This window comes from Dermochelys coriacea, chromosome 3 (genome assembly GCF_009764565.3).
Source record: "Dermochelys coriacea isolate rDerCor1 chromosome 3, rDerCor1.pri.v4, whole genome shotgun sequence".
NCBI lineage: Eukaryota > Metazoa > Chordata > Testudines > Dermochelyidae > Dermochelys > Dermochelys coriacea.
Window position 1 is genome coordinate 171,203,076 of NC_050070.1, and position 20,274 is coordinate 171,223,349.

The following is a 20,274-nucleotide window of genomic DNA, read 5'->3' on the forward strand; positions in this document are numbered from 1 at the left end:
CTGTATCTGCACAAAACTGCAAAGCAACAGAAAAGATTCTTTTAGGTTTTGAAAAGTCACTTTTTAATTAAAAATAGGCAAAAACCAAACAATTTTGCACTGTTGTATCTTTGTGTTTCAAAATAATATAGGACACAAAATTGATATTCTAGTGATTAAAAGGAAGTAAAGGCTCATTGCTTGTTTGAAATCTCATCTTTATTACCTTGAGCATTCTTCTCGTACGAGACCTGCTCCTTCTCCCTTTGACTTCAATGAGATTAGCAGCAGGCCCTTAATTTTGAATTAATCTTCAAATGTGAGTGTTACACTGTGTTTACACTACAGTTAAATTCGTGATAGCAACAACCATAGCTGAGTTCCAGCTATGGTTCAGATAGGATTTAAATATAAATCTGGAGGTGTTAGTCATAATCAAAAAGAAAAGGCACATATGAACAAATACTACTCTTGGTTCCCCATATTTAAAATTAAATTATTTGATATTTTAGTTCTGAATTAAAATTAAAGTCAGAGTTTTTTTTCATATAGGCTATTATCAAGACTAGCTCTTGCTGTGTAACATTTCCTTGAGTTATGGCTCCTCAACAAAATGTTGAAAAGAGTAAAGGATACTTTTATTGGACTGTATGCAATACTTTGAGTGAAAAACACTCCCTTCTTCCCTGAACTTCGGTTTTACATAGCTGGGCTTTCCAATTTTTTCACAGTCTGGACCACATCTTAAACAGGGAGCTCATTTCATGAGCCATAACTGGCACTAACTGGCAACCTTATTTGCACTGCCATTGCTTGTGCTATGTCTGTTTTGTGAATAAACAGAGAACTTCAGACTCCAGGACTTTCAATCTGGCACCTCTGAACAGCCTTAAATTCACAACACATCTTAATGTGGAGTGTGTGGGGGGGAAAAGTCGCCCTTTTGCATTATAATTAAGGCTATAAGTATGTCACGGAGGTTGCGGAAGTCAGAGAATCTGTGACTTCCAGAGACCACTGCGACATTGGGGCCCCGGAGTTCCCCAGCTGCCGTCACTAGTGGGGGATTCTTCCCTGCAGGGTGGTGGGGGATCCACCAGAGCTCCCCATCCACGCCCCCCCGGGGGTGGGGGATCCCTCCGGAGCATCTTTGGGGGTGGGGGATCCCTCCCAGCCAGTGGGCGGGGTGGGGGAGCTGCAGCTCCCTGCTGCTGCATGTAGTGGGGCATGGTGCTGTGGACCCTCCTTCCTCCCCATTTTGTCAGGGATGTTTTTAGTAAGTCAGGGATAGGTCACGGCTTCCATGAATTTTTGTTCATTGCCTGTGACTTGTCCAAGACTTTTACTAAAATTATCCATGACAAAATTATAGGCTTAGTTATAATCCCCAGTTAAGGTTGTGTTTTATTTGCTGTTGGTGATATCTTCCAAATGCAACTATTTATTGTCTGTCTTTTTCTGCATTTACAGTAACTGGGGCAAGCCAGTTTGAACATTTATGTAGCTATCTTTCCTTGCCAAACAACCTCATTTGCCTTTTTCAAGAAAATAGCAAAATTATGAACACATTAGTACAAAGGTATGAAACTTTATTCTTTAATTCCAACATAAAGTATGCTGCCCCAGAAATTTAGTGTAAATATTTTCCCAGTAATGCATATATTTGGAAATGAAAGATGAATGTATTTTAAAAATTACCTGTAAAATACAGAAGTTTTTGGAAAAAGTCTTTTGGGATGGAAAGTATATTAAATAGATCTATATTTTTTACTTGTTAGTAATTGTTCCTCTATAGTATTGTCTAATGAAGACTAAAAGGCAACTTTTTTTCTTTTGAAGTTGGTGTAGTAACAATGAAGTAAAAAGGTACCTGGAAGGCAAAAGACAAGCCATAAGGTGAGTATGGAGGGATTTTAGGATGGGGGAGAAAAGTTTTGGGTTTTGTTTGTTTGTTTGTTTTTTTTCTTCCCCCCCTCTATAACTAAATGTAGCAATTCTTCCTGTACTTGGTCTGTCAATAAAGTAACTTACAAAAATATAGCTTCAAAATGCAATTCAAAAGCATAGATAGAGGAAGAACTGAGATATATTTAATTATTTGTAAGGAGGGTGAAATACTGTTTAAATTCAGAGATTTTGTGAAGCTTATAACGATCCGTTCTGGATATCTCATTTAACCTCCTGTATAACACTGAGGCCTTAGAATTTCATTCAGAAGTTCCTGCATCAAGCCCATAACTACTGGTTGAGCTCAAGCATATCAGTTTGAAAGACGTTATTAAAACTTACATTGTGTAAAACAGTGGTTCTCAACCTATTTACCATTGTGGGCTGCATATGCAGCTCTCTGTGGGCTGCATCCACACAATATATATGCTACAGTAGAAGCTGTGTTATCTGGCACTTTACCAACTGGAAAGCTGTAGAAACCGGCATTTCTGATATTCATTAAAAGTCTGGTTGGTGCAGGGCCAACAGGCTCCCCACTTGGCTCCATGTGGCTCCCCACAAGCAGTGACATGTCCCTGCTGCTCCTAGGTGGAGGCGTGGCCAGGCAGCTCTGTGCACTGCCCCCGCCCCAAGCACTGGCTCCACAGCTCCCATTGGCCGGGAACTGTAGCCAGTGGGAACTGCCGAGGCAGCACCTGCGGGTGGAGGCAGTGCACAGAGCTGCCTGGCCACGCCTCCACCTAGGAGCAGCAGGGACATGTCACTGCTTGTGGGGAGCCACCCAAGCTGAGCGCTGCCCGGATCCGGCACCCCAAAAACCCTCCCAGAGCCTGTGCCCTGCACCCTGTCCCATGCCCCATCCCATAGCTTTAAGCCCCTCCCACACCCAAACTCCCCCCCTCCACTGGCAAGTATAATGCTTAGTTAACTGGAATTTTTGACTTAGCGGCACCCCCCAGGCCCTTACATGCCAGATAACAAAGCTTCTACTGTACCTGTATGGCCCTGAGGATGTCACATGGGCCACAGCTCTTTGCTGATCAGGCTGCTAGTGGGCCGCAGGTTGAGACCACTGGTGTAGAAATGGGAGGGAAAATATAAAGGTCTTGACATTAATACTCATGATTTGCCAATTACATAAATATTCAGTTTTAGTGTTTGTGTAATGAAAAAAAGAAACACAAATTTACTCCTTGTAGCAGAAGTCTTTTGAATTAGATAGAGAGTGGCTGCTTTCAAAACAATATTAGTTGTATCAGAGACTTGCTTACAATATTCTGATCCCTTAGCAGGAGAAATGTTCATATAATCCTATCGTGTGTCGGGATGAAACGCTGTCTAAAGTATGCAAATGAAAGAATATATAATTCTTGGACTTTTCTTGAGCTATATAGGAGAAATAATAAAATATGACTCCACGCAAACCAAATCTAGTGTGTTTCAATTATGGGATGTTGGATTCCTATTTGGTACATCAGTTTGAGGCTTATCACATCAAGCTGAAAATGGGCTGCTGTTGAACTATTCACATGGGCAGAGAGGAAGAAAATTAAGGCTTGTGAGTAGTGTTATGAAACAGCAAATGGAACAGTATCAAGTAAGAGTTTATTTATGTGGTGAGGTAATACACTCAAGAAGGGTGTGATGTCTAAAGTGCACTAACTTGTGCATTAATTGGTGTGTATAAACCCTGCACCCTAGAAGTTCATTAGTGTCCTTTAACATAGCACTGGGACTGAATGTGGTTCCAGCATGCCTCCACCAGTACTTATCAGGTAATCGTATAAATTGTTCTATGATTTAATATAAAATCAGTGTAATATTTAAAGAAATGTGTGTTCACAGTAATTTTTATATCAAATTTCTTACCCCTATATGCCATTTTAATGTATTGTCATAGATACAGAGACTGGTATAAGATATGGAAGACAAAACTGAGTGACTTACATAAGATTGTTACTGAGGTAACACTTGGGGAAAATATGAGTTTGCAATGATTGTGTCCACTTTTTGTGAAACATTTGATTTTCATTTTAGCTATGCAAGAGAATCTAACAAATTAATAGACCTTCCAGATGATTACAGCTGCCTCATTAATCAAGCATCTAATTTCTCGTAAGTTTTTTATGCAGTTATGATGGTGAGCGTTAAAAGCCACTTGTTGCTTTTGATGAATGGGAAAATCTTCTAACATGAGAGCCTTAAAAAGATTGTTTAGAAAATCATAAAGTAAATGGCACATGTTCACTGCCATCTTTTCCACTAATGTGCCTTATCTTCATTACTTATTTCAAAGAAACATAAAGTAGAAGTTTGGGGTGGGGGGAGGTATTAAAATCTGTAACTTCATTTAACTGGAAAAGTTTCCAGAATAAATGTGAGTCTATTGATTACCATTTAAAGTACTGAGCTATAACTCCATAGTAAAGATTTAACTGTCTTCACCTACCTGTATGGACTTTTTTTGTTTGCTTATGTAAAGGTGTCCAAAATCAGGTGGTGATAAAAGCAGAGCACCAACATTGTGCCTTGTATGTGGGACCATGCTATGTTCTCAGAGTTACTGTTGTCAAACAGAGCTAGAAGGGGAAGATGTTGGAGCCTGTACTGCACATACGTATACATGTGGTTCTGGAGTGGGTATATTTCTCAGGTAAGGACTTCATTGTATCTAAATTTTATTAGTAGGGTACATGTATACATGAGCATGAAGTGAATATTTCCATAAATGTGACTGTCGTACTGTATGTAAAGACAATTACGTTCGTAAAAAATAAGTTAATTAATAGTTGCACAAAAAATAGTTTTTTTTATCTTCACTGCACTTCAGAATTTTTTTAGGAGCTTTTATCTTTGATGGAAGAATATCTCTTAGAAGGTTCAAAGCTGATCAGAAAAAGGATGTGTTCCATGTATTGTGTAACAGTTCAGTGGAAATAAATGAAATGATCATGGTGAACGTTCCGTTTTTCAGAAATCATGAAAATAACTTTGGTGTAAAACTTAGCTCTAAATTAATTTCACAGGAATAAAACTGTGGCATCAGATTATAATAATTCTCCCATCTGCTGATGCAACAATACATGTGCATTGAAGGATTAGACCACACAATTTGTTTCAGGTTTTTCATAAACATTTGTTAATGACAGGTTTCAGAGTAGCAGCCGTGTTAGTCTGTATTCGCAAAAAGAAAAGGAGTACTTGTGGCACCTTAGAGACTAACAAATTTATTAGAGCATAAGCTTTCGTGAGCTACAGCTCACTTCATCGGATGCATTTGGTGGAAAAAACAGAGGAGAGATTTATATACACACACAGAGAGAACATGAAACAATGGGTTTATCATACACACTGTAAGGAGAGTGATCACTTAAGAAAAGCCATCACCAGCAGCGGGGGGGGGAAAGGAGGAAAACCTTTCATGGTGACAAGCAAGGTAGGCTAATTCCAGCAGTTAACAAGAATATCAGAGGAACAGTGGGAGGTGGGGTGGGAGGGAGAAATACCATGGGGAAATAGTTTTACTTTGTGTAATGACTCATCCATTCCCAGTCTCTATTCAAGCCTAAGTTAATTGTATCCAGTTTGCAAATTAATTCCAATTCAGCAGTCTCTCGTTGGAGTCTGTTTTTGAAGCTTTTCTGTTGAAGGATAGCCACTCTTAGGTCTGTGATCGAGTGACCAGAGAGATTGAAGTGTTCTCCAACTGGTTTTTGAATGTTATAATTCTTGACGTCTGATTTGTGTCCATTCATTCTTTTGCATAGAGACTGTCCAGTTTGGCCAATGTACATGGCAGAGGGGCATTGCTGGCACATGATGGCATATATCACATTGGTAGATGCGCAGGTGAACGAGCCTCTGATAGTGTGGCTGATGTGATTAGGCCCTATGATGGTATCCCCTGAATAGATATGTGGACAGAGTTGGCAACGGACTTTGTTGCAAGGATAGGTTCCTGGGTTAGTGGTTCTGTTGTGTGGTGTGTGGTGGCTGGTGAGTATTTGCTTCAGACTGGGGGGCTGTCTGTAAGCAAGGACTGGTCTGTCTCCCAAGATCTGTGAGAGTGATGGGTCGTCCTTCAGGATAGGTTGTAGATCCTTGATGATGCGTTGGAGAGGTTTTAGTTGGGGGCTGAAGGTGATGGCTAGTGGCGTTCTGTTCTTTTTTTGTTGGGCCTGTCCTGTAGTAGGTGACTTCTGGGTACTCTTCTGGCTCTGTCAATCTGTTTCTTCACTTCAGCAGGTGGGTATTGTAGTTGTAGGAATGCATGATAGAGATCTTGTAGGTGTTTGTCTCTGTCTGAGGGGTTGGAGCAGATCCACTTCCTGGACACTACGGTGCTAATAAGCGATGGTCACATAAACACCACCCTATATCGGAAACCTACAGACCGCTATTCCTACCTACATGCCTCTAGCTTTCATCCAGATCATACCACTCGATCCATTGTCTACAGCCAAGCTCTACGATATAACCGCATTTGCTCCATCCCCTCAGACAGAGACAAACACCTACAAGATCTCTATCATGCATTCCTACAACTACAATACCCACCTGCTGAAGTGAAGAAACAGATTGACAGAGCCAGAAGAATACCCAGAAGTCACCTACTACAGGACAGGCCCAACAAAGAAAATAACAGAATGCCACTAGCCATCACCTTCAGCCCCCAACTAAAACCTCTCCAACGCATCATCAAGGATCTACAACCTATCCTGAAGGACGACCCATCACTCTCACAGATCTTGGGAGACAGGCCAGTCCTTGCTTACAGACAGCCCCCCAATCTGAAGCAAATACTCACCAGCAACCACACACCACACAACAGAACCACTAACCCAGGAACCTATCCTTGCAACAAAGCCCGTTGCCAACTCTGTCCACATATCTATTCAGGGGATACCATCATAGGGCCTAATCACATCAGCCACACTATCAGAGGCTCGTTCACCTGCGCATCTACCAATGTGATATATGCCATCATGTGCCAGCAATGCCCCTCTGCCATATACATTGGCCAAACTGGACAATCTCTACGCAAAAGAATGAATGGACACAAATCAGACGTCAAGAATTATAACATTCAAAAACCAGTTGGAGAACACTTCAATCTCTCTGGTCACTTGATCACAGACCTAAGAGTGGCTATCCTTCAACAAAAAAGCTTCAAAAACAGACTCCAACGAGAGACTGCTGAATTGGAATTAATTTGCAAACTGGATACAATTAACTTAGGCTTGAATAGAGACTGGGAATGGATGAGTCATTACACAAAGTAAAACTATTTCCCCATGGTATTTCTCCCCCCCACCCCACCCCCCACTGTTCCTCTGATATTCTTGTTAACTGCTGGAATTAGCCTACCTGCTTGTCACCATGAAAGGTTTTCCTCCTTTCCCCCCCCTGCTGTTGGTGATGGCTTATTTTAAGTGATCACTCTCCTTACAGTGTGTATGATAAACCCATTGTTTCATGTTCTCTGTGTGTGTGTGTGTGTGTGTGTGTGTATATAAATCTCCCCTCTGTTTTTTCCACCAAATGCATCCGATGAAGTGAGCTGTAGCTCATGAAAGCTTATGCTCTAATAAATTTGTTAGTCTCTAAGGTGCCACAAGTACTCCTTTTCTATTTGTTAATGAGAAGCCAAATTGTATTTTTTTTTTTTTTTTGCAGTGTTAAGTAGCTTCTAAATAGATTAGTTCAGGCATGCTGATATTTAGCTGTAACAGATAAAATGTGGAACAATTTTGTACTGTTTCATTACATGGCATAGGAGGGATACAAATATTTTTGGATGGTACTTGCATTTTGATTCCACAGTATGTGGAGATTATACAGAATCACAGACACGTGTGGGTTGCAAGAAGCTAATGTTTGTGAAAATACCAGAAATGTGGTCACATCATAAAGTTCATGACTAAAATGTCCTGTGTGTGTCTCTGTGCAGAGTACGAGAATGTCAAGTGCTATTTTTAGCTGGAAAAACAAAGGGCTGCTTTTATGCTCCTCCCTATCTTGATGACTATGGAGAGACAGACCAGGGACTCAGGTACATTTTCTAAAGATTGTTTTAAAATATTCATTGAAACACTTCATTTTACCCTCAAAAGCAGTTGGTTCATATAATAAGCTTAGTTATATATTAAATAATTTATAACTAAGCTGCTAAAGTTGGGCAATAATGTAGTTGTGTGCTGCAGTAATGTCTAAAAGAAACCTTTAAAAAATATTTACATTGTTAGAAACACCTGATGAGAAATAATTTACCTGGTATAAAGAGGTTTCCTGAAGGGTAAAATCTTGAATAATGTCTCCGCATTTCTGAGGTTCCATAGACAAATATATATTCTACTTTTTATGACCAATTTGTTTATTAAATATAGTTAATTATGTGTGTGTGTGTGTGTGTGTGTGTGTGTGTGTGTGTGTGTGTGTGTGTATATCAGATGAAAATCTCCTGTTGCAAGTTGACTTTGTGTAGGTCTGCATGCTGGTTTCTGTGCTGAAGTCTTTAATCTTAGGGGGAGGAGGTAGCTTGGACTTCAGTAGCATTTACTCTTACTGGCTTTATAGACAATGGAACCAGATCCTTGCAAATGGTCAGAATCATAAAGTGTAAGCTGGTGGTGGCCTACAAAGATTGTTTAAAGCTCACCTTTATATTGCCCTAATCCTGGTGCTGCTTTGTACTTGCTGTTCCCCCAGCCCAGGGGCTTCTTGTAACTTATGCCAGCATTTAACAGTCACAGGGAACTAAAACAGGCCAAGTTTTGTGTGTCATGAGGGTGGGTCATCCTCCTCCCCCACCCTCCCCAATTCTGTATCAGTGTCACCTTTTGTTCACAATGCTGTCAGGAGATGAGGTGAATAGTGTATTGGCCCATGCATTGCCTAGTACACTCCTGCAAGGTCATTCTTGCCTGGGTCAGAAAAATTAAGCTTGTGCTATACCACTGGTGTTGTTTGACCATATAGTGGCACCTGACAATTTCCACTGGCTTCAGAGGGGAACATGCCTCCCCTAAGCAGTTTTCTCAAAGTTTGCCATAATATGTACCTCACCTATAACCAGATAGCCCAAACATAGTGGGGTTGAGAAGCATGCCGTGGTTGTGTCTCTCCTTAACTTCTCCTTAAATTCTTCTGCTTTTATAGATTATTTTTTCTCCAATATGCATCCTACTGTGGGGGAGCATAAGGCCCCAAACTAAGTTAGTATCTCTCCTCATCTTGAAGAGATGACATGTATTTACACAAATGTAAAGGGCTGTCATTTTTAATGATGCTCATTACGCAAGATGAAAATTTTGTGTCTGTAGAGTGTCACATGAAATACTACAGGATCAAGTTACTTTGGCATCAACTCTCAATGCAGTTTTTGCAACAAAGTATTATATATACAGTAACATTAAAAGATTATGTAAGTGTTTTGTGTATTATTTGTGAGTACATAAGTGCTCTGTAACACTTCACAGTTGTTAGTTTCCTAATAAATGTATTCTTTTTCAGGCGTGGGAATCCCTTACACTTGTGCAAAGAACGGTTTAAAAAGATTCAAAAACTCTGGCAACAGCACAGTATCACAGAAGAAATTGGACACGCACAAGAAGCAAATCAAACGCTAGTTGGCATTGATTGGCAGCATTTATAATTGGTTATCTGAAGACTGGAACTTTCTTTATGATTTTTGTAACCCAGTAAATTTTTCAAATAAGAGGGATTGGGAAAAATTTTTTGAGGAAAATAAAGACACAATTCCAGTCCTTCTATTTAACCTTTTGTTTTCCAATTTATTTTGTAAAGATCCTGGTTATGATAACCATGTAAACTTTTTTCTATGTAAGCAGGTTTTACTAGTAGTATTATTTGCACTGTGCTTCCTTCACATGAAACCTCTTGGGGTATAGAACCTGGGCAAATTAACTTAAGTTTCTGGGATAAAAGAATGGCTCTTCTTGGAAATCTGACTCTGATTTTTCTATTGAAGGGAAGAGGGAAAAAAACTGCTGAAATGGAGACTAGATTAAGCACAATTATTGATTGTGTTTTGCCCTTTGCTAGTAATCTGAGCCAGTTTACTTTATTTATTATTCTGCATTTTAATACTTAAACTGTGTACATGCAATGGAATAAAGTAAGGATGAAAATAATGTAGCAAATGGATGTATCTGTCTGCATCAGTGGATAACTCTTAAACTCAGTGTATTTAAAATTTATTTTTTAATTCGTATTCTGCAGATTTTTTTGCCTTCCAGTTGATTTTCTTTTTACTAAAATAACTAACACTAGCTTATAAGTAAAACAATTTAATTTAAAGCTATTTCTGAAGCATTGCACTCCTTACACTATTGTGTGGTTTGCAATTTGAATATAGTGGGGAAACTCTTTCATTTTCCACGATGTGATTGTTTTCCCAAATTTAAAGGGTTGACGTGTTTTAGAAGATGTCTTAAGGCAATTGGCGATACATTAAAGTCACATTTTTCTTCATTTTTGACTTCCATCTTTAAAGGTGCAAATCCCACCTACATCTTATTGCAGTATACTAATTTCAGGTCTTCAAATAGAAACTCTCAGACAAAAATGAACCATTTTCCTCTGTATATGAAGGACATTTTTTTGCTCCTGTTCATTTTCTTTTAGTTGTACCATCAAGTTTACCACATTTACTTTCTGACATAGTAGACACTTGACTAAAGCTCTGTAAAGATGTTTGTCTATAGTATATTTTATAAATGTATTCTATATCTGCACAGATTTTGCACTTGGTATGTAGGTGCCTGATGGTATAGTTGTATGTAGTAAATGCAATGTTAGACGCCCAAGAAATCTCAAAATGACATTCTTTCTGATAGAAAATCCATAATCTTAATGCCTTCCAAGTTTTTGGTAAGTTATTAAAACAATTTATATACATAGTCCTGAGTTTTAATAACCAAAGTGATTCTTTTACTGAGGCTTGTTTTTGATTTCCTCTTCAGCCCAGACAAGCAATCCTTTCAGTGGCTGCTGTCTTTATTTACAATAGGTTTGATTGGATTGTTTGCATTTTTACAGATTTAATGTTTCAGAATAACTCTGTATATGTTACAGTGTACAGGACAATTCTCCACAGGCTCAGAAATAGTCTTGAGTTAAGATATATACAATACAAAATAGAGAAACTAAACAATTATCAACTCCTATTTCTTAAGGCTGGTATTAGATACGACATTCTTGTCTGTAATGGCTCTTTGATCTTCATATATACACCTCACTTTTTTATAAGAAAGCTGCAAAATCTGCAGGAAGAAAATCAGCATTAAAGTTCCATCAGTCTACCCTTCCTCTCCTTAGTTATATATCAACTTCTTGCTGTGCATGTCATAAAAGAATTTTCTTCTTCTGCAACACTGTTCTTTTTACTGAAAGGCTTGCTGCTTCTGCTTTATTCCACCTGTCTAGGGAACTTAGTTAAAATTGCATTGAAAAAAATCAGTTTTATCATGGGCATAGATATTCCAGAAATAACAAAATGGTATCTGCCACAATTCATTACACTGACAGATTTTCTGGGTAAATCAAAATATTGATAGAAGGCATTTTTCTCATTTTTCTGAGACGCAGAGGGTTGAATGGATTGATGGAATTATGGCTGCAAAAAATAGCAAAGTACACAATTTATCGTGTTTTCTGTAAGGTTAGTCATTAACAATCTTTTCTTTTCTGTTTTGTTTTGCATGTATTTATGTTCATTGTAGAAATATTTATATAACATGGTTTCAGTATCAGGGAAGAAATACCTATAATAAATTGGCTATAACTTTAATATCTGTGGACTACTTGTAAAATTTGGAATGTATCATATGTAAAAAAAAAAAAAAAAAAAAAAAAAGTTGAAAGTATCAAAATAAATGCTTTCGTGTTGACATTAAATACTTTTAAAATCTTATTTATTTTTAGAAAAAGTTTTGCTGACCTTTGGAATTGTTACCTTCAATTACCTTGTTGCTCCGTAGTGTTAATCACAGGATAAGAAAAATACCTGGATATGCAACACCTGCAATTCCCAGACTAAAAATTTAAGATGATTATAATATTAGTGTCAATTACTTTAGTTAACTAACCCTGTCTTGACCTCTACCAAAAAGTCTGATCATCATTTAGCAGACTGAGGCATTTTTTAAAGAGCTGATTAGTAAACACAATTTAAACTCACTCAGAAGTAAATCAAATGGGGCAAACAAAGCCTGCTATTTCTTTCCCCAGGAGGCAGGATGTTGCCTTTTCTGTTGCAAACTACTTTGTACACAATTTTTGTTTGTTTGTTTAGAATTCAGGTCTATTCTTCCTTTGTGCTTCATTCATAGCTGTCCAGAGGTCTGAGTCTCTTCCTCTTGTTCATGTCTGCTAATTACCTGGTAGCAGTTGTGCAACTCAAAAATGTGAGTTATAACCTGTTGCGTAACATTTGTAATGAATTAATGTTAGAGTTACTTAAGTTTACAACAACACACCTACTTAGTGAGTGAGACTCTCCTGAAGCCCCAAGTCTGTAGTAGAGAGAGCTTGCCCAGAGTTTCCCTCCAAACCTGGTTCAAATTTTCCCACAAGGGCCTTCAGATCAGACCCTACCTTGTTCAGGCAAGATGGCACTTCTTTGTACTGTCCCTAGCCTACCATGGGAAGCTGCCTCTTACTTTGGTGCAACAACCATATAGTTCAAGTTGTCTGCTGATGCCATTGGTCCCCACAAGTCTGCATTAACTACTCTCACTGTTTTCTGTTGCTGGTTTCTGTTGGTGAAGAGTAGCTCATGCTAGCTCCACAGCAATTCTCTTCTGCCCTCCCCTGCTTCCCCCCCACACACACACACGCTCATCATGCTCTTGTATGTCCCTCAGAGGGCTTCCCATACTACCTTCTGCATTGGTTAGTCCAGGATCCTTTCTACAAACCAGCATTGGCAGGGAGATGGATTTGGAGGATCTAATAGGTCTGTAAACATGATACTGATGGGCCTCCATTTTTGGTTATTTTCTTTTTGATTTGCTGGTAATTTCAGTGTTCACAAATTTTAAAAAATTGTGAAAATAGGTAAAAACCAAAAACAGAAGTGGGGAGCTGTATTAATGGGGGCTAAGGGCGTGGGGTTCTAGCCATGTCGCAGTTGAGAGCCTCCTGCTCCCTGCATCATTGGGGCAGTCTTGGCTGCCAGAACCCTGCTTCCTGCTTTTCGGACTCAGCCACTGCACAGAGGAAGTGAACAGGGCTGTGCTAAATGACCTGGGATCAGGAGATTGAAAGGAAGGCTAAACCCTGTAAGTACCAGCTCCCCTGAAAGAGAAGAGCCTCTTCCTGTGCCCAGAACTTCAGCACAGCCCCATCTGCTTCCCGTGCACACGCACTGTCCAGCAGGGGAAGCAGATGACCCTTTGTGCTCTAGAGTTGTGCTGAATGGCTGGGATCAGGAGATGGCTTTGTTCGGCAGGAGTCCAATACTTATAGAGTGCAGCTTTCCACTCCCTGCGTGCCTGACACCGCAGTGATCAAGTAGTCTTGGCTGCTGGGATCTGGCACCCTGCCTGTCTCAGATCCTGAAAAAGCCAAAATTTGAGTGAAATTTGGTAAAACAAACAAACAAAAAAAACAAACAAAAAAACAAAAAAAAAACCCTAAATATGAGTTTTGAAAAAGACCAGGAGTTTTACTAAATAAATTGGTAAATACCAAAAACGAAGGACCTACAACTACACTAATAAACTTCCTTACCTTGGATTGGCTCCTCCTAGAGGGCGAACAACTGGCTTATTTACTACCCACTTAGTGGAACAATCTCCGCTCACTAAGGCTCTTCACCTGTGCATTTCCTTCAAGCTGTCAGATGTGGTGAGGACCAAATCTTCAGTCCCACTCCCAACACTTTTCTACGTACTAGGAACAACAGCACAGATGTTGTTTTAGTCAAACAGTGACCTAGTATCCTAGTACCCAGGTACCAAAAGGAAGTCTTATTGGATGAAATATAAATGAACCATTACTACTTGTAGTCATTTGAGATCCCATGTAAAACTCTGCAGATAACTGATCTTTCTGTTTGCTGATCATTCTGAAAAATCAAAAAAAAATTATTTTAAATGTTTGAAAAATTCATTTCTCGTCAAACAAATCTCTTTAGATTTCGAGCTTTTAATGTTTTATTTTTTTAAATTGAAGATTATTTCAAAGTCACTTGGAAATGTTTCATTTTGAAAACAGCAAAAGATTTTTCAAAAGATTTGCGGGGAGTGTGTTTTGCCAAAACAATTGGGCAAAACTAACATGACTTCACAAAACACTTCAGTTTTGTGAAATCTACATTTTTTTGCTAACAGAGGGAAACAAATAGGCTAAAAAATTTCACCCAGTACTAGTCCCATAGTACTTTGTGCATAAGCATTTAGTGTTCTTGCCAAATTCTTATTCTGGTATTTTGGTTTTATTAAATTCTTCCTGTCGTCTTCAGCTGGATGTTAATCTTCACTTGTACTGCTAAACAGCTGCCGCAACCCATTTCAGAGGTAAAACACCTACCTACCTACTACTTGGGGTATCAAAGGTGTGATTCAATAACCTAAGTTTAATTAAAGATAAGTGTGTTGTATCTAAAAAATTGCCAAACTATGGTTCTACTCTTGCAACTATGCAAGTGCATGGCTGCAGCAGCCCATCCATATACTATCAGTTTTGGTATAGGAGCCTAAATATTTACATTTCTTCTGGGCTTAGACTTCCTATGGAAAACTCTAGCTTAAAGCACATTTTGCAGCTGATACAAACTTCAAGACAACAGATATTTTTGAATATTACAAAAGTTATGATTTTTTTTTTGTGAGTAACTAAGTATTTTTTTCTCAACTAAAATGAGAAGTTCAGACCTATGGAGAGGTGAGTGAAATTTTAAGGTCTCTTTTTGTACATTTCATTTTCCGATAATATAAATCAGTACCAAGTGATCCCAAATTAAACCTATAGTGGCATAACTTCATGGAAAGGGGAAAGAAATTATGCAGGGAATTTGAGGCACCAGTACTATCTCTGTCCTTGATTTATCTGGACAATTTTAGAGTAATTGCAAAGCAAATTAAGCATGCAACTGCACTCACATTTTACATGCAGGATGGTTCAACTACATGTTTTATAATCTCTGGCTGTTGAGTCTGAGACTAATGATAATTTAATGTGCCACTAAGATAAATGGGACATTTCATTCCTCTTAGAACCATTTTTTGTCTACCAAGCTACATTAGTTTCTGTACAAAAGGCTACTTTTGCAACTAGCAGGACTCGGTTCTTTTTTTTTAATGGAAGTTTCGCATTCTGCAGAATATGAAGGTGTCTTGGGACTAGATAAATATATCAAGTGGACTAGATCCTGTGTTTGTGCAGGGAGTTTAACGCCCCTTTATCTAGAACCATTATTTCTGTCAAGCATATCCATTTAATATGATTATTCACTTCTATTTCATTGGCAAGTTGTTGCATTTCTAAAACTATTTCTGTGATCTCTTACTTCTAGAATTATGTTTCATTTTTCCTCTCTGATTTTTAATGGGAGATCTTACCATGAGTCAATTTGGGGAAGTATGTCTCTCATACTTGACATTTTCTATCCCACTGAAGCAAAATGTGGTGTGTGTATGTTTGTATGTGTGTGTATATATATATATCCTATATCCTGCTGGTTAAAGTTGTTCTTGGTGAGTTTCAGGTGTGCCTGGTGTCTCCTGATTTCTGTTTCTAGTTGGTGGTCACTGACTCTGTTTTGAGAGGAGGGGGCAGTCTGACATTCTCTCTCTCTCTCTCTCTCTCTCTCTCTCTCTCTCATATATTGAAATTCAATAGCCTCATGAGGGAGTACAAAGGTTTAATTAGATGATCCATTGCAGACCTGACAGATAGTCCTTTTGTGCCAACTTTTCATAGCGCATTTAATTCTAAATGTGGGCCTTTTCTGAAAGTCTGATTTTTCTGCAGCATCAGTCAGAATAGTTAGTCACTAATGGTATATTGACATTCTAATGGGCTAACATCCATAAGATAAATTGATTGACTACTTTGGGGAGCCATGTCTGTGGTTTAAGTACAGGATTGGGAGCGCACAAAGCTGGGTTCTATTCCTATGTTTGTGAACATACCTACCTCGAGTACCTTTTGAGTCCTAATTCGTTAATGTTTGTAAAGTACTTTGGGATCCTCATATAAATGAGTCAGTCACTGAACATAATAGACATGAAGTAAAATCTTGCTACCAGTATGACTAGTTCCAATTTAACTGAAAATAAAGAGCTCCGCATTTCCTCACTGTTTGTTTACCAGAAATAACTTTATCTAGGCATTCATCTCCCAGTAGGGGACCATTATCACATGACTCTTCTCTTCCTCTAGCCTTATCTCTTAATTAACTAATCCCTAATGCTCTTTATTTTTTAAATAAGCATGTGATCTGTCCTCATTTTACATTGACTCAGTTAAGGGCAATGATTTTTTTTTTTTTTTAAATCTAGTAAAAATTCCATAGAGTGTTGCTGGAATGCCTTTCTTTACTCCATCCTTGTAAATTATCTTTAACAGTTGCAGTTCTTCTGGGGAGCCTAATGTAGTCTTCCTGTGCTACTTATTAAGCCATACACACACAGAGAAGGGACTATTTGTTCAGTATTATCAGGTGTCCAGGGTAGTGTAATGCACGAAGGCTAATCTTATAAATTGTATTAAGGTTACTTAGGAACTGTTTGCTTTGAGGAAGCGGTTTATATTTTCCTCACTTGGACACTTTATCAAATAAATGTTCCATGTCTGGTCAAATAAACATAATTGATAAAATAGCCTCCTTTGCTGTGTAAACTATGTTTTTTAAAAAAAAATAGCTGTTACTTAAACGGCTAAAAGTTAAAACCTTAAGCCAGTTTTCAAACCTGGATGCCTGAAGTTAGGCTTCAGGAAGGTACCTTAAAACGAAGTGATCTGATTTGTATTTTTTTGGGCATGCCCACCTCCTTCTGAAGCCACTGTGAACTGCAGGTGCTTCAAGACCGTCAAAAGCTTTTGGAAATCAGGCCTAACTTCAATCACTCAGGTTTGAAATCGTTATCCTTATTATTTAATTTAAAATAATAAAGTGGGGGTGTTTTTTAATGCAATGGCTCTCTGGATCAGATTTTTTTTTTAAATGTTAAGTTGAATTGTAAAACCCACTTGAATTGATTTTCAGAGATCCTGAGGAACTGCAGCTCCCAATGACTTCAGCTGAAGTTGTGCTTTTCATCATTTCTGAAAATCAGGCCCTGGACAATTATATTGCTCTTGAGGTCATTGGGAGCTTCTGGGTGCCTGGACTTTTTAAAGTCAGGCCATTTACTTAGGTGCTGGAATATAGACTAAAGAGCCTAACTTGGGGATTTTATGCTTGAAACTCTTCCTCTTAACTCCTTTTTTGAATTCTCTATGGAGCAGTATATACATTAAGCATTCAGTCTTGCATACACAAAACTCCCAGTGATGTCAGTGGAGAGTCTTATGTGCACAAGGAACTCAAGAAGAGGTCCTAAACGAGTCCAGTACATTGTGTTATCGATAAGAACTGGGAGAGTTGGGGGAGTGTCTGCACCTCCTTAACCTATCCAGAAGCTCAAGATGTGGAGCACATAGTTTTTCCTCAGAGTATTGTTCACAGGAAGGAAGCTTTCCAATTATGAAAACCTATAAAATAGGGCATTTATATATAAACTGAAGACCTTAATTTACAACCCGAAAGATCAGCTATCATGCAAATTAAGGAAAAACTGTATTCAACTGTATATATTTAACATTTTCATTTAACAAGTGTTTTTTTCTTGCAATATATTTTAATATCTAAATTTACATTTGCAAGCAGCATATATAGATAGATAGATAGATCTATAGAACAGCATTTACAATATGACAGATTCTCTGGTTTCTGACTGAGATTGGACAAGTAAATATATTACAGGTTATATAATACAAATCAGTCATCATACAATCCAATAATAATCATAAGATATTAGAGACCTTCCTTAAGTGGGAAACTTTCCTATTCAATGTTAGCATATTTAGTATTTGATTTTATTTATGAGCCCAGTTTCAGTAACCAATAAAGCCTACCCTCTCTGTGTCCTGACACAGGTCCGTCTCCTACAATCTGTCTGTCCATCTAACACAATGAGGCTACTGCTCTTGGGATCAGCTTTGTGATGCTGGTGGTAGGAGCAGAAGCGGATATGAAAGAGAACACAAAGAACCCTTACAAAGGAAGAGGTCAGAATCTTTGGCATGAAATTCTTCGTCTATGTCATCTTTTGCAAAGCTTTCTTACTGACAGATCTGGACATAAACACCAATCAACAGCTTGTCCTTTGCCATGGACCAGCTGAGATGAGCACCAGGTCATGTGGATTTCTAACTGAGAAGAAGGCAGTTTAACTTTGTGTTATGCACAATTTTCATCAGCAAAGCATGAATGGTAGCAAGTGGAGTTTAGCAAATGGACTTATCTGTTGATGCCCTAATGCTATTTCTGTTTTGGTGTAAAAAGCTAGTTTGATTTTTCTCACAATTGCTTTATATCCACCTTGAGGAGGTGGAAAGGTACAATAGGAAAAAAAAAACACATGCAAATGACCTGTAATGTCCTGGACACCGAAATGTAGAATATGTTGTGACATACAGAACATCCATAACTGGCAAGTTATTAACTGATTCCATCCATCAAAAGAGGAGCTGTCCGCTAGTTAAAATAAAAATTACAGTAGCTGTATCTCTGGAATACTGCTGGGGAGAACCATTTAGGAAACATACAATTCATTAGAAAATATAGCTATTTAGCTGAACACTGATTAGGCAGCTGTAGACAAAGCATCTGAAGACCAGCAATCAACTAGATTGGTAAAATGTGGTTGAGAGAAAATACCCTCAATTAGACAAAAGAGTAAAATTTTTGCAGAGGGAAGTTTAAAAAGCTCAGTGCCTGACCATTGCGGATGCTTAATTCTTTAGAACTGTACCTATACTACTAACAATGTAGGTTAGGCTAGGTTTTGCCCTCTACAGTTTGTCTCTTTGCCTGGGTTTGTCCGGCAGCTGTGCAAACAAATACCCCAGATATCCCTTTTCAAGAGCCTGTGCACAGCAAATTCATTCTATGTTTTATTCTAGCTTCTTAGAGCCTTGATGTTTCTCTGGCTAGCACCATATTTTGAGTGATATACAATGTGTTCCAAGTTTCAGAGTAGCAGCCGTGTTAGTCTGTATTCGCAAAAAGAAAAGGAGTACTTGTGTCACCTTAGAGACTAACAAATTTATTAGAGCATAAGCTTTCGTGAGCATCCGATGAAGTGAGCTGTAGCTCACGAAAGCTTATGCTCTAATAAATTTGTTAGTCTCTAAGGTGCCACAAGTACTCCTTTTCTTAATGTGTTCCAAGTGCACCTAAAAGTAAATCTCTGACAAAGAATTAATAGAATGACACCCTAAATTTTATCCTTTTAGCACCTTTTATGGTGTGGTAAGTGATAAAGGAAATCAAAGGACCATAATCTAGCAAAATAATCTCGGAGATTAGATTAGACTAATTTTTTCCAGTGATCTAAGGATAGGTTTAATGCATTTTTCTACTTAAGGACAAATGGAATGGATTTGTAAATAATCTGGAAAACTCCTCTAATGCTTTAAGTGTTAATTTCCAAGGTGCCAATTTTTTTATGAGTTGGTTGCCAGGAATTCTCTGGAGAAAGAGCTTAGGTTTCATATTTTTAAACATATGTACAGAATAATCATAACTAGCATATGATTGCTTGATTTCACCCATTAGTTTAAATATAGTTTAAATTACTTTAAATATAAAATTCAATATATCTACCATACTCCAAGATATGTGGCTGAAAAACATCCTGAGAAACAGTAAGCATAAGATGTATCTTAGTTATTGTCTCGTTAGTTGCACTGTTCTATTTAATTACGATTTTTACACAGTGCATAAATTCTCAGTACAATTCTTTTATTCTGTTCATCTTGTGGTGAACATGAAAGAAAATACCATCTCTTAGCATATTAACAAACATCATATTGTATGAGAGATTTGTGATAATACCAGGTAATCTAAAAGTTATATAAATTTTTGAAAAACTTTCCTTCAGGTTTATTTTTAAAGATTTTACTCCTCAAAATACCAACCTGTTTGCCTTTTAACTTTAACTTTAAACATTAAAGTATGTTGCTCAAATTAAATGTGTAAACGTGAGTAAAAAACAATTAAGTTTTCAAATGCTCTTTTTACATTACCAAAAAATATATGGAAAGGATCAC

At 38.0% G+C, this 20,274-nt stretch overlaps 1 protein-coding gene across 9 annotated transcripts in view; it reads left to right on the forward strand.

The window, feature by feature from the left end:
• Positions 1–20,274, forward strand: part of UBR2 (ubiquitin protein ligase E3 component n-recognin 2) — a 124,545-nt gene that overhangs the window by 92,008 nt on the left and 12,263 nt on the right. For 4 of the 9 annotated variants that reach the window (XM_038397673.2, XM_038397674.2, XM_043511847.1 and 1 more), the window contains 6 exons: positions 1,450–1,558; positions 1,819–1,875; positions 3,967–4,044; positions 4,412–4,582; positions 7,880–7,981; positions 9,442–11,779. In XM_038397673.2, the coding sequence (XP_038253601.1) occupies positions 1,450–1,558; positions 1,819–1,875; positions 3,967–4,044; positions 4,412–4,582; positions 7,880–7,981; positions 9,442–9,583 (659 nt within the window). In that variant the 3' untranslated portion in view covers positions 9,584–11,779. Of the gene's footprint in view, positions 1–1,449; positions 1,559–1,818; positions 1,876–3,966; positions 4,045–4,411; positions 4,583–7,879; positions 7,982–9,441; positions 11,780–12,244; positions 13,504–18,096; positions 18,567–20,274 lie in introns of those variants that run through there. The other 5 variants (XR_006280278.1, XR_006280277.1, XR_006280279.1 and 2 more) reach the window with 5 other exon arrangements.